Source organism: Pelodiscus sinensis, chromosome 1 (assembly GCF_049634645.1).
Source record: "Pelodiscus sinensis isolate JC-2024 chromosome 1, ASM4963464v1, whole genome shotgun sequence".
NCBI classification, from domain to species: domain Eukaryota; kingdom Metazoa; phylum Chordata; order Testudines; family Trionychidae; genus Pelodiscus; species Pelodiscus sinensis.
In genome coordinates, this window is record NC_134711.1 from 264731399 (window position 1) to 264746282 (window position 14884).

At 39.9% G+C, this 14884-nt stretch overlaps 1 protein-coding gene across 3 annotated transcripts in view; it reads left to right on the forward strand.

Annotated features, from left to right (window-relative positions):
* The window catches only part of RBM26 (RNA binding motif protein 26), a 101695-nt gene extending 92166 nt beyond the window's left edge, over positions 1-9529 (forward strand). For 2 of the 3 annotated variants that reach the window (XM_075918836.1, XM_075918837.1), the window contains exon 21: positions 7491-8409. In XM_075918836.1, coding sequence (XP_075774951.1) covers positions 7491-7580 — 90 coding nt within the window. In that variant the 3' untranslated portion in view covers positions 7581-8409. Of the gene's footprint in view, positions 1-7490 lie in introns of all 3 variants that reach the window. The other variant, XM_075918835.1, reaches the window with a different exon arrangement.
* Positions 9530-14884: the final 5355 nt, after the last annotated feature.

Consider the following 14884-nt stretch of genomic DNA (forward strand, 5'->3'; position numbering starts at 1 on the left):
CACTAGCTCCTGGGAGTTACTCCGCTGTGGCTCTGCATGAGAAGTAATTTGATAGCCGGCAGGCAAGCAGCCTGGCTCAGTCCCAGCTGACGCCGGAGCCTGGGAGCTACGCCCACTGCAGCTCTGCATGAAAAGTAATTTAGGAGCCAATGGGCCAGCATCCTGGCTCAGTCCTGGCTTGTGCTGTGTCCCGGGAGCTACCCCTGCTGCACTATTAATGAATTACTTGCTTAACATCCATAGTATCCCTCCCATCCATTGCAGTGTTATTGTTTTAATCAAAGTTTTTTCCCCAATATTCCCTTTAAGTCTGACATTGAGTCCTGTTTTGGACATCAATCCAATGTCCAATATAGAAGGGAAGTTAGAGGCATGTCTTCTATCAAATCTGTTCTTACATAAGCTCTAGTTCATTGGTGCAAGCTTCATGCAGCCCACTGGGATTCTACCTGTAGCCTGCATACTCCATCTGCTCTTCTTCCCCCATGCATCTCTTGGGCATTGAAGCCCCTCACTTACTACTACTCCTCCCTCTCTCTCTCTCTCTCTCGGCTGTTCAAGCTGTGGGAGAGGGGAGGAGGAGGACGAGCAGGAATGGAGCGCCATTCAGCAGATTGATGGTGCTCTGGAAGTGGGAGGGAAGAGCAGGCAGTGTGTGGCTTCAGTGCCCCAGTGCACAAAAGGCATGGGAGAAAAGAGCAAGAATGGGGTGTGTGGGCTGCAGGTGAAATCTCAATGGGCCACGGGCAGCAGGTTGCCCACCGCTGCAATCTATTGAGACAAAGGAAGGCCACTGATGTGGCCTACTCAATACTTTAGATTTCCCATTGCTGCTCTGATTCATTGCTTTTGTATGCTTCCTAAAATTTTTCTACTATCCATTGCTGGAATAGTTCGTGAAATCTTATATTCAGTGTCTTCTGTTCAGTTTTCCAACTGGGTAGTCTTTTACCCATATTATATCCATACCAGGATGATTTTGGTATATGTATGTTTTAAGCAATCTAACTTCTTATGCCATTCCCCCCGCCCCCCCATCCCTTCTTAACTTGCCCTTTTATCCTCTTTACTTAACCAGGTTGCATTAATTTACATTCTCTCCAGTGATTACTGAACTAGTCCCCTCTTTCCTTTAATAAATTCCCATAAATAATGGATTTTCAATCAAAAATCTTTAGAGCATTTTGTTTTCCTTAAATGTCAGCTTTTCCTTTGAGAGAACTTCTGTATTACTTCTAGCCTATGCACTTATGGGTATTTGAAATATAATGCTGTATTCCTAAGTAGACAAAATCTAGAATAACATTTCAGAAAATGCAGTGGTCATCAAATTGCATGAAAGATTCTACGTTACATTTTCCTTTCAATTTCGGAATTATCCCAACCAATAATAGAAATTGTTAGTTGTTTCTATAATAAATGGTTCTCACTTCCATGCACACATCTCATGTAAACTGAAAATACCTGACTGTCTCAGTTGTATGTATGAACACTCAGTTCACCAAATTATTCATGACTTTTTTTACAAGCTCCATTATCCATAACAGATATAGCGAACCTCCGGTTTTGCCTCATGACTGACTTCAGCTCATGTAAGACTTAAGAGGGCCAGGCAAGTTGAATGTTTGGAGGGCACAAATAATACCCTATCTGACAAAAAAGGTGGTTAGGTGATTCCATAGATAGTACTGAACCAGCACCCCAGAATGACATTAGGCAGTGGATTTTAATAGTTTTAGTCTGTTGGATGAGACTTAAATATAGATCCTGTCGACTTTGTCATGAGATTATTAATGTCCACTTTTTGTTGGAGTAGGTATAATGACACTAGTTTTCTAGTCATACCCCCCATTTGAATCATTACATTTTCTCTGAAATTCATCTTACTCTTTCATTTTAATTTTGGTATTCTATCTTTCTAGATCTAGATGGGCCAAATGTCGAAAAACCTCTTACAACAGGAGGATCAGAAAAAAGCGGCAGTGTAGCCATACCCTGAGAATGTGTAACCTCAAGGAAGGGGTGGGGTCTTGGGGAAGGGGTAAGGTAGATCTTGGCTTGTCCTGACATTTAAAAAGTGATCTTGGGTGCAAAAAGATTGGAGACCACTGCCCTATGGTCATGCTTTACTACATATCCTTCTGTAAGAAAAGCTTTAGCCAGTCTCCATTTGTTCTCTGCAGCTCTTGCACAAAGTCTTATTTCCTCTTCAGGTGGAAGTGATAGCAAGCTATCACTGCGTGGTAACTAGGTACTCTTGATTTCCAGAGAAAAGGAAGAGAATACTTTTCTCCCAAATGCAGATATCGTCCTTCCCTTTCTATCCAGTAGGGTAGAATGATCTTTTCGTGACATAAACCTGTTACTAGCAGCTGCCCCCATCCGTGATTTGTGTTTTTGCATATTGTAAATATGAATGTGGAAATAAGAGTGCATTGTGTGGCGTCTGGTAGACTACCTTTTTAGACACAGATTTGTCCTGCCATGAGTGCAGAGGACATGACTTGATCTCTCGATGTTCCTTCCAGTTCTGTAATTCTATGATTCTGTGAAGCAGCAGTTGACCAAATGGCCTTAGCAGGCTACTGCCAGCCATCCAAAATATTAAGTGATCTCTTATTCATGAAGGTAACTCCTAAAATACAGTATGGAAGATCTATTCCACAGTCACCCAAGGCAAGTTCAGCATGTCCACCATACAGGCCTCAAAAGCATGGAGGCATCCTCAGAAGGGGAGGATACCAAAGCCACACACATGTGCTTGTCCGGTGATAAATATAATTGCTCTAGTTCAAAAGAGGAGCCCCTTTTTCTTGTTTTGAATTTCAATTTTTGTGGAATCAGGTACTCCTGTCTGCACTGATGAATGGAGGAACCACATCAGAGGACTAACAGGCCACTGGATCCTTTTCAAAGGAATCTTCACTTCTCTGTTTGTGAAGAGAATAATTTGAAAATTATTTTGGCAGAGCTCAATAGGGATAGGAAGACGGTAGATGCTAGACTCTCCAGTAGCTTGAATCTGGGAACACATACATGGAAGGAGAAGCAAGAGGTTCTTGGGTATGGATATCATCAAATTGGTTAGGGAAAATGGCGTTTGAAGAGGGAACAAAGGATGAGAGATCTTCCCAGAGATCCTATTAGAGTCTTGAGAGAAGGCATACGTGGATCTGGAGAAAGAATTCTTCTTCCCCTTCACTCCTCTTTTCATTCAGGAGGCGAGGTCACTTGTAGAACTGATGAACTTCTGTTTTGATGCATCTGCAACCATCACAGCTTTAGGTTCCTCGACTGGCCTGACAGGCTCTCTCCAATGCCTTTTGAAGCTTGCGTTGCTTTCTTCAGAGGATCAGAACCCTGCACAGGTTGAGGTCTCCTTTCTGGGAAATCTACCAAAGCCAAATCAGTCATTTTGCTGTTCTGATGAACTTCCAGAGCTGTACGGTTTAGTGGACAGAGCTTTGTTGAGCAACAGTAACTGACAGCATGGTCTGCCTATTCTTATAGGTTCTTGAAGTTAGTTTAGCAATGGTGGACAACAGAGAGCTAGTGTACCTTGCCCAGACATTTCAAAAGCCTTATGTGCTTTGTACAATATCCAGAAAACGGCAGAGTGCCAAACGAATCTAAAATCTTTCTTGTGTTTGTTCTGCAGTTCTTCCATAACACAAAGGAACTTACCTTGCTATGTGTATACTTTATCTATATTGTAACATATTTCCCACTAACTGTACTAGAGATAAACAACTATAAATCAAACAAGGAATTTAGAATGCCCTGCATCTGAAGGATCAGGGCAGCTCACTTCTCTTTCCCACTGTGATTGAAAAGAACTGAGGTGGTATAAGGACACAGCACTGCTTACATAGCTTCATTCTCAGAACATTCACAGATACGGAGAAATAGCATGGAACACAAGTGCAATTCAGCACATACTGTTTGAAGAAGGTTTTACATGAGGTGTCACGAGGTGGGATAGTATCCCTATATGGAAATATGAAGAGCCACTTGAGCAAAAGCTCTGAAATGTAATGTATTTTTTAAGAAGTTTAACTTTCTCTATAGCTGACAACATAAAAATAGAGATACTTTGAAGACCAGAAGATGTACGCCTTCCGCTGCATCTTGCCGCCTGTCTACACCGGCCACGAGTATTTGCGCAAGAACACTGACATTGTAATGTACAAAATCAGTGGTTCTTGCGCAAATACTCTGACGCTCCCACTCAGGGATAAGCCCTCTTGCGCAAGTATTCTTGCACAAGAGGGCCAGTGTAGACAGCAACGTTAATTTCTTGCTCAAGAAAGTCCAATGGCTAAAATGGCCATCGGAGCTTTCTTGCGCAAGAGAGCATCTACACTGGCATGGATGCTTTTGCACAACAGCAAATGTTTTGCGCAAAGGCACATGCCAGTATAGACGCTCTCTTGCGCAAATACTTTTAATGGAAAAACTTTTCCATTAAAAATATTTGCCCAAAATCATGCCAGTCTAGACCAGTGGTCCCCAACCTTTTGGGGCTGCCGGGCACCTGGGGCGAGGCTTCTCACAGGCTGAGCACCCGGGGACGGGGCCGCGCACGTGCTTGGGCGCCGGGCCACCCAGGCGCCGCACTCCCGGGACTGGTGCCACAACTGTGCTGCATGCCCAGGGGTGGGGCCACTGGTCTAGACGCAGCCCTCATGTTTTAATAGCTCTAACGATTCTTCAATATGTCCATACTATTATGCTGCCATGAATCTTAAGACAATATACTGAAAAACTTTTATGTTCGTGGTCACTTTGCCTCTTTACAACCAGAGGAAGTGATGGAGGGGAAAGACCTTGGATGTACTGATTAATCATTGGATAAACTGAGTCATCAGTGTGATACAGCCATGAAAAAGGCTAATGCAGTCCTAGGATGTATCAAGGGAGAGACAGGGTTAGTACCATTATGCAAGGAATGGTGAGACCTCATGTGGAATACTGCGTGCACTTCCAGTCTCCTATGTTTGATACATTCATTCAAACTGGAACAGGTGTGGACAAGGGCTACTTAGATTTTTCATTCTTGAGATTATCCTGCCTTATGTAACAAGACTGGCTTGTTTAGCCTAACCAAAAGAAGGCTGATGATGCTCTTTATAATATATTAGAGGGATAAATAGGAAGGAGGGAGGAGTTATTTAAGTTAAGCCCCATTGTGGATACAAAAACTAACTTCTATAAACTGTCTATAAACAAGTTTAGGCTTGAAATTAGATGATGGTTTCTCTGTCAGAGGTGTGAAGTCCTGAAACAGCCTTCCAAGGGGCGTAGTGGGGTAGCACCCTGTCTGAGCTTATAGTTTATTGAGGGAATGGTATGATGAGAGAGTCCCCAATGGATCACATGCCATCAATGACTGGCAGTAACAAAAATTGCCAGCTGTTGGAGATGGGACACTAGGTGTGGAGGGCTTTGCGTTACTCCAGAGAATTCTTTCCCAGATATCTGTCTGATGAGTCTTGCCCATATGCTTAGAGTCTAACTGCCATTATTTGAGGTTGGGAAGGAATTTTTCCCCAGGCCAGATGGATTGCATCCCTGGGGGGGGGGGGGGGGGGGGCAGGAGGGCAATATTTCACCCTTCCTATGCAGCAGGGTCATGGGCCACTTTAAGGTTTAACAGGTATAAATGGTGAATTCTCTGTAACTTCCAATCTTTAAACCGTTATTTGTAGACTTCAGTAGCTCAGCCAGGTGTTAGGGGTCTATTTCAGGAGTTGATGAGCTTCTGTGGCCTGCAAATGTGCTGGAGGTCAGACTAGATGATCATGATGCTTTCTTCTGACCTTAGGAGTCTGAGTTATATAACACATGCTTTTCGAAAGGATCCTGTCCATTTTGGGATCTTAATTTGGACTCATCTGTGCTTATGAAGTCATCCTTTGAACCATGTTCTTTATTTTAATTGTATCACTGATAATCACATGCAGAAAGGCACGTGCCTTGATAGTTAACCTGACATTTACAAATGTTCTTGAACCCACTCTAAGAATGTAATGAAAGTGACTGAGCAGTTTCTTTCTGAAAGCTCATGTTAATAAAGGGTAGTCTTTTTCATGCTTGAGATGCTAGGTGGGATCTTGCATACTATTTAGATAGAACTAAAAGTCTTGGGAATCCATCTAGAGTGTTTCTTAGGCAAATGATTATGGATCATAGCATGTCCAATCAAATGATTTTCCAGGTGAGTTAAACGAGGAATTTTTCAGTGTTATGAGTTACCTGAAGTTCCTGAGCTGTTTGTAGTGTCTCATTCTGCTAGAGCTATAGTAGCATCTTTTGCTTTATTCAAACATATTCTTTTTTGGGAAATTTGCAAGGCTACTGCTTGCAAGCCAGTGCACATTTTCACTAAACACTTAATTTTTCTTGTGGAGTTTTGCCAAATTTGAGAGAGCAGTGTTTCAATTATTACTTGATTAAGTCTCCATTCCTATGACTAGAATTTTTCAGCATTACTTTTCAAACTTCTGCTAAGTAGGAATATGCAGATCCCTCAAAGAGGAAATGAAGTTTACTTACTTGTTACCAGACTTCTATAATTCTTCACAGTCACAATTCAGCCCCACCTTTCTTCTTTCTCAGGTTATAGCTATACTGTAATGTAAGCTCACTGTTAGTAGAATTAGAGTTACCAGACTCTGGATTTCTTAAAATAGGGATAGGATGTCAACATTCGTTCGTAAACTGAAATTAGGAAATGTTGAACTCTGGGTCCCAAACTGGGACTCCTTCCTTTGTACTGCATTGTGGGTCACTATGTCAGCCACTCATATCCAAGGCTTCCTAGTACCGTCAAAAATGTGTCAGCTCTAGCCTTTTTTTGTTGGTTAGTGTGGGAACACTTGACTGTCTACCAAACTTGGCTGTTGAGAGACAAAGGCAGTCGCCCCTTGAGGCTGTGGGATGTTTTTGTTTAACTGTTAGAATGTGAGTCCAGTGGGACTGTCTCCAAACTGCAAAACAGTAGGACTTGAACCCTTGACACAGGTTCTACCTCTCCATCCTCATGTGAGCCTTGGATTAGTGCAATTTGTGTGTTAGATGTAAAGGGGGTTAGGCTTGAGCTTAAACTTTCAGCTTACATTGTAGTGTAGACATATCCTCAGAACTGAAGTAGTACAGGGCTCAGTGCAGCTTATGTAGCCTCATCCTCTGAAAGATTAGACCCATCAAAGAATGAGGGATTGGAAGGAAGAGGGGAGGGCACATGTACATCAGCAGGCACTGCTTAGAGAAGGTTCAACCCTTAGGTGCCACCTGGTGTGCAGTACCATGAGCGTGCTCATGAACTCATCTTGAAGGGAAAAAAAGGGTTAGAAGTAAATATTTGTTTTCTCTTTTTCACATTAAGAAAGGGAATGTCTGCATAAAATCTTTGTTCACATTAAACTCTGTGTAGCAGAAGTCGGTTTTCATTTCTCTGAAAAGAAGCCTAACACATTTTTCTTTTAAAGTTTCAGGAAGAATCCTTGGTTGATGACTCATTGCTTCAAGATGACGATGAAGAGGAAGAGGATAATGAATCTCGTTCATGGAGAAGATGATTCAGCTGATCAGAGAAAGTGCTGGAACTGTACCTGCATTGCATTAGTATTACCTAATGTACTTTTGCGTGTTTGTACTAAAAGTTTTTTGGTAAATGTGATGAAGTTGGATTTCAGAAATAGATGAAAAGCAGCTGATCAATCCTGTATTTTGCGCGATTCATGTTTGAGTTGTTTCAGTAAATGATTGCTAAAGACATCTTATTAGGAACATATGCAATGTTTTTATTACATACTTCTACTGAGAGTTAGAGAATTCTTTGGATTCTTTGTAATTTAATGAATTGGTCAAAAAAAAAAAAAAAAAGACCAAGAGTTGTTATAACATAGGTAATTTTTGTTCCATTCCAGATATGGAATGAAAATTTGCATTTAAAATCTTTGTGAATGTTTTCAGAAATGAATAGATAACAGTACTAAACTGAAGTCTCTAAAGTTATGTATTCATAATATTGCATAGTAGTATGCTTAGGCTTTACTATGTACTAGCCTTTTGTTGGATTTGTGTACGTATTTTACGTATGGGTTTTAATGATACAGTGTATGACTGCTTTGCATATAAGTCCTTATGACTTTAAGATGTTTAAAAAAATAAAGAAATGGAATGGTCTTCAAAAAAGAAAAGAAAAAAAAAGAAAAAGAAAAGAAAAAAAAAAGCAATAACCAAAAAAGCTAAGACAATGGTCCTTGATAATGGTTTAAAAAAAAAAAGGAAAGAAAGACCATTCCAAATGGTGTGACCCCACCCCCATATTCACAAAAGGAGCTATAATCACTGTCTTTTTTTACAACTATATTATATTGAATATATAAAAAACAATAACTTGAACTGCGAAGTCTCCTGTTTAGGTGATTATATAATTGTATTTTGCTGCGTAAAAACCTTGGAAACCTATTTTAAATTTTAAAACTGATAATGTAATTCAAATCAAAACTGCTTCAAATAGAATAACTTTTCACGAATAAGAAGACCATTTGTATGCATATACTGTGGACCTGTACAAGAAAACTTGATCCCATGAAGATATATGCACTAAAGAAATGTAACATAGAACAATACATTAAGAAAAATGAATGGTAGGTATTATAGTGTTAAGAATTTTAAGCCTATACATTAATCTCCTTTGACCTTGTAAATAATTTTTGTATTTAAAACTACATTTGGCAAATGACCAGTCCATACTATGGTCTGTTCAATTAGCTTTTAAAACTTATAAATATGGGAAATGTTAATAGAACTTTGAGCTTATGTTCTGCATTGATTTCATAGGCTTGCAGCCCTTCTCTTCTTGAAAGGGGAAACACCCTAAGACTTAACCCTGTAGAAATAAGTAAACTCCTACACCCAAAAAGAAAGTATTTCACATCCCTTGAAGTAGATTTTTGTCTCCTCCTTAGGTCTTTTGTACGCATATCAGCTATTGGAATCCTTGTGTATCGATGAGCCTGCAAATAAGTGTAATATAAATACACCTCATCAGACAGGTGCAGAGGTGGTAGTTGGGATCTTATAATATTTTTCCACTGTATATTCTTCATTTAATTGGGAGCAAATTACCACTTTGTAAGACTTTTCTTGGAACATCATTATTCTTCCAGGAGCCTTTTTATTCATAAGATAAGAGTTGAAGGGAAGTAGAAGTAGTACCATTTCTGAGGTAAGAGGGTCTCTGAGAGTAGCTGTCTAGTTCTGTGTTCTGAGGGTATTTTTTTGAAGGGAGAAATGGGTTAGTTCTGTAAGCCTGAATTCCGGTTCTTTTTCATACTGCATGCATGTGTGCTCTCTTACTCTGTATGCACACGTTGCAAAAATGTGTTCTATCATTTTTTATAGAACTTAAATTTATACAGAAATTTCATAATTGTCTGCTTTGATTTCTGATAACTTTTAATGTTTGTCATAACCTTTTTTTTACTGAACCTCAAGCAAAATAAAGTAATTTAAGATCTCTCTCTCTCCAGCACACTGAATGAGCTATTCTACTTCATTGAGTATATACAAACTTTTTAATTTTTACTTTTTAAATTTAGTACTTCTGAAGAGTCCCAGTCTGAAGGATGCTGGACTGAAATGTTGGGAGACTCAAGTTTTGTGTTTTTCTACATATCAGGTACTACAGATTGAGGAGTGTGCATGTTCCTTAGATTGAGTAGTTTGTTCTATGATGGTATAATCTTCCTCTTTATTGACTTCCACCCATAATGCAAATTAGTGATGGTGATACGGTGTAGTTTTTTTTATATTGATCCATTTTCAAAGAAGCTGAAACTGTTATTTCACCTAATTATCTGATGGTCAGGACTTTTGGTTATTGCTCAGTTGGAGTGACTTCATTTGAGTTACAAGTCTGTGTGAGATTCCATTTCCTATTAATCCCTTTAGACATATAGTCTTCCTGTGAATAACTTAGAATGTTGTGCCTCCAGAACTAGAATGCAGTTGAAAAAAATTGTTGCTGTAGTGTATTTGTACTCTGCCTTTCTGTCACATTCCTTCCAGTTCCTGAATTATACCAGGGTAACAGAGCTTCAGCCCACTTTCACACACATTAAAGAAACAAGCACCGCTATTTCATCCCCCAACTAGAGAATGCCACTGTTTGTGTTTAGTGCCCAGCAGCTCCCAATTATAATACAGGTTGGACCTCCCTCGTCGGGCATCCTTGGGACCTGACTGGTCCTAAACAAGGGAGTTTGCTGGACCAGGGGAGATCAATTTTGGCCCCTCTGCTACTAGTCTCCAGTCTCTTCAAGCGGGCTGCCAGCCTCCCAGTTGAGCATCCAGGTTTCCCTTTTTGTTGGTGACCTGGCTCCTGACCCTGGCTTACTGGTTTCTGCTCCTGGCCCGAGCAGATCCAGCTCTGATCCCAGCTCTGGCCCAGCTGCACTCCTGGCCCCAGGCTAGGCTCCCGGCTGCCACTCCTCTGCCACCAAACTCCCAGCTGGTCACTGTTTCCAGCTGCTGGGCTCTCTGGTCCAGTAACATCTGTGGTCCTAGTGGCCCATGGATGTTGTCAAACCAGAGAGGTACAACTTATAATAAGTATAGTTTAGCATAAAAGAAGATAGACCCTTCCACAATCTAAATTGGTTTCCTGTTTATTTCTGAATCCTTTTGAAGTGGTCCTTTTTAGTTTTAAGACACCTTATAGTTTGCTCCAACCTATATACCATGTATGTCTGCCATCTTCTTGGTTCCTGCCTATTGCCTACCACCAGAGTCCTCTTTGTCCCTTTACACAGTCTGATAACTGTTGAAAGTCATCACTAGAAGTCTCTCTCTTGTAGAGCAGCCTTGTGTTTTACATCAAACAACCCAGCAGTCTCACAATTTTCATTTCCGTACTGGGTTGATCCTCCTGAATATGATTCTGCTCATATATGCATGTGTGCTTAGCTAAATTGCCCTATTTTGTATCTAACAGTTCTACAGATGGATTTTGCTAATCTGAAACACCAAGAATGATTGCCTAGTTTTTTCCAGGAAACTTTTCCCAACTTCTAAAGGAAAAGGTAAACTTTTCTTTCTTGTAGATGTTAGACAACAAAGGACTTACGGCAGAAAAATACAAAGATGTAACTCAATGCAAATTTTGAGTTAAAAGAAAGAAAATGGGAAAACTATTGAAGTTGGGTAACAGGAAATGAATGTCAAAGAAATTGAAACTTTTCTGTGTCACAAGATTTTATCTTTAATATTTCTTTCTGCATCTATCATTTTATTCTTAACCATATTTTGAATCTATCCACCAAATATCATGGAATTTGCATTTATAAATTTCACTTCAACCATTTAAAACTAACTGAATCATTAGTGAATGAATTGTCAAACAAACGTTTTGCAAGTCATTTAAGTTTATATTTTCTCCAATAGATAATTGCTTTGAAATTCACAGTGTGCAAGCTTTTTGGCACTATTATTACATAATCAGCACCTAAACTTGAAAGTTAATATTGCATTTTTTTTTCTTTTCTTTGTCCAGATGAGTCAGGATTTCATTTTTCTAGTGGGCTTGTAATGCCAAGAGCCTGGTGATGTCTTGGAAACTGCATATTACCTGAACCTGAATTACTTTGTGTTATTGACGTAACGTTGTGTTCCTGATTTCCATCACACTCCAATAGAGTAATTCACCTTTTTTCTTTTTTGTGACCACGATTGTGCAAGATTACATCCTACAATGTTAACTGCACAGGTGTATGAACAGTATATTACCCCTTTCCTATCAACAGATGGAAATGCACAAAATGGAGGAAGTAATTCTTCAGACTTGATTTCTTTTTAAAATGAAGTGTATATTGCAGCTATTTCCCTTCTACTTCAGCCTTTTTAGTACATATATTGGAAAAATGTTTATTGTGAAGTGACTAATAGTACTTACTTCATTTATTCAGTATTATTTACAAAGACTAATTCTCACAACACCTCTTTGTTGTAGATTGCTTACTCACATGTGATTTTTTTTGTGTGTGTTGGAAGCTTGACCACAATTTATTTTCTTCTAAAACGCAGATCTGTTCTCATAGACTCATAGACTTAGACTCATAGACTTTAAGGTCAGAAGGGACCATTATGATCATCTAGTCTGACCACCTTCACAGTGCAGGCCACAGAATCTCAACCACCCCTCTTAGAATAATCTTCTCACCTATATCAAAGATATTGAAGCATTCAAATACTTTGAAGGACCCAACATGCAGAGAGTCCTTCAGCTGTGATCTGTGCCCAATGCTACAGAGGAAGGGTGTTCATATCACCAAATCTCATAAAGAAAAACAGGGAGACCATTGAATTAGAGGTGTGATAGCCCTCTTAATAAGCAATGGTAGGACTTTCTTTAACAATTCACTGTGAAGTGCGTTTCATATCTAATATTTAGTCATTTGTGAAGCTAGTTCTTTTCAGACCTTGGAAGAGCATCAAAGCAATTTGTCTGTTTTATCAATAAATGGTGACTCATGGTTTTCATAGGCTTCTATAATGCCCCCTTCTAACTGTAAAGGAAGAAGAAAGTATTTCCAGATTAGGAAAAGAATTTGGATAAATCATCTTAAGATATATGGAAGGTCACCTCTCTTTGAGGCAAAGTAAACCTCTTTATACAATAATTTGCTCTCCAGTGATGTAAACTGTTTCACATATTGTACAGACCACAGATTAGTCCTGAGTTTATACGGTATTTTATTTAATAAAAAAATGTTTGGACTAAATTTTCTCTTCTGTGTATGGAAATACAAGACATTTGACACACATTTGTCTTGATATGTAATGCGTTAGATTGCATCTAAAAGTCTATATTCTTATGGCAAGAATATGCATCTTGTTAGTTCAGATCTGCTATAGGTAGGGTATAGAAAAGTTCTGAAATGCCTTCAGGGAACAGCTCTGCAGGACAATTCTGTATAAAAGCTGGGAAAATGTTGTTTCCATTACAGCATCCTGTTCTTTCAAAACATTTTCAAGTTTCCTTCTGCGATTGTGAAACTTTTTTATATATTTATTTTTTGGATTGATGAGGTGCAGCACTTTTTCCTTTGAATGCTAGAGGGCACTATGTGTACACAAGTGAAACAGCCAAAAACTGAAAGTAATGTGCTGTCATTTCAAGCTTTTCTTGCTCGTGCTAATATTTGCATTTCTAGCAGAAGAGTGTGTCCATCGCTACCAGGGCAACAGAATTTTTTTTTTGTGAATGAGCACTGGTTACTCGTGCTTGTAAAGCAAAGGCTAGAGTGTAGTCCTACACACTTAAATCTGGATAAGATTGAGAAGCATTTCCATCTGTCAGGATGACCCACACTGCCTTCCCTCCACTCACCTTCTTCCTTTCTGTAAATTAATTTATTGTATTTTTCTTGAGACTTTGATGAAGACTGCAGTAAGATAATAGGTTAAGCTATTGCTTCCCATTTGTCCAGGCTTTTTGTAAACAGATTATTTCATCTGCTGTCAGACAGCTCTGGAATGGGTACATATTCAGGGAGTGCAGAACTAAAGTCACATCCCAGCCAGAAATATGATCTGTTTATATGTGCAGTTTGGTGTAGCCATGTTGGTCCCAGGAAATTAGAGAATCAAAGTGGATGAGGTAATATCTTTTATTTGACCAACTTCTATTGGTGAGACAGACAAGCTGTTAAGTTTACACAGATCTCTTCTTCGGCTTTGTGAAACGTACTCAGAACCAGACCTAAATACAAGGTGGAACAGATAGTTGAGCATAAATAATTCACACACATTTCAAGTAGGGATGTAATAGTATAGTTGATTAACCGTTAAGCAAAAGTTTATCGGTAAATGCTATACACTGTGCTCATTCACCCCCGCCCTTTGCCAGTACATTTTTAGCAAATTGGTCAGCAGCCTGGTTTAGTCCTGCTCTGGGACCTACCACTGGTGCAGTTCTGCATTTAAAGTGTGTTAGGAGCTGGGCAGGCAGGCAGCCTGGCTCAGTCCCGGCTTGCATAGGATCTGGGACCTACCCGCGCTGCAGCTCTGCATTTAAAGTGTATTAGGAGCCAGGTGGGTAGGCTCAGTTCCAGCTCACGCTAGGTCCGGGAACTCAGACTCCCCCTGGACAGGGGCTCCTGCCACCCCGCGCTGCTGCCTCTTTATCAAGAGGAAGCAGCACGGGGTGACAGGCAGCCAGTCTGCGAGGGGAGCTGGTTTTTAAACTATTTGCTGGGACTGGGGCAAAGCAATTTACAGGAACCAAATTTTCAGGTATGAAATACCCATTTTTTTAGTAGATGCTGTCTTGAATTCATTTAGGGGTGTGCATGCCCAGTGCACTGAAGCACTTCACCTAGCAGTACCTGTAAGAAGTGATGTCCAGGCATCATTCTCATATTCCATCCTCTGGCTCTATAGGTGGTCCCAGCCTTGACCTCCTTTAGTTCCTTGTGTATCCAGGGTTGGAGTTGGAGCTCTATTTCCTAACCTCCCAATTTTTCTCTTTTCTCTGATGACTTTTTAAATTTTATACATTTCATTAGTGGAGTGTTGGAATTAGTTTATTCCCTGGTGATGCCCTCATCAGTTTTTAAAGATTGTCTGTCATTAGAAGATACTCAACAATGAGCCACATAACAAGGAGTAGAGTTTGATTTCATTCATAAAATGGATTCTGATGATGAGGAATCTTCATCTAAGTAGCACCTGTTTGAACAAACAATACAGTCTGCTTTGGCCTTTCCATTGGATTGGAGGCTAGTCTTGGGTTCTGGGAGTACTGCTGTTTTGTGCTCAGGATCCAGCATCTCTTCAAAGAAGTGGAGTCACTCTGTTGAGTGTGCCAAGGAAA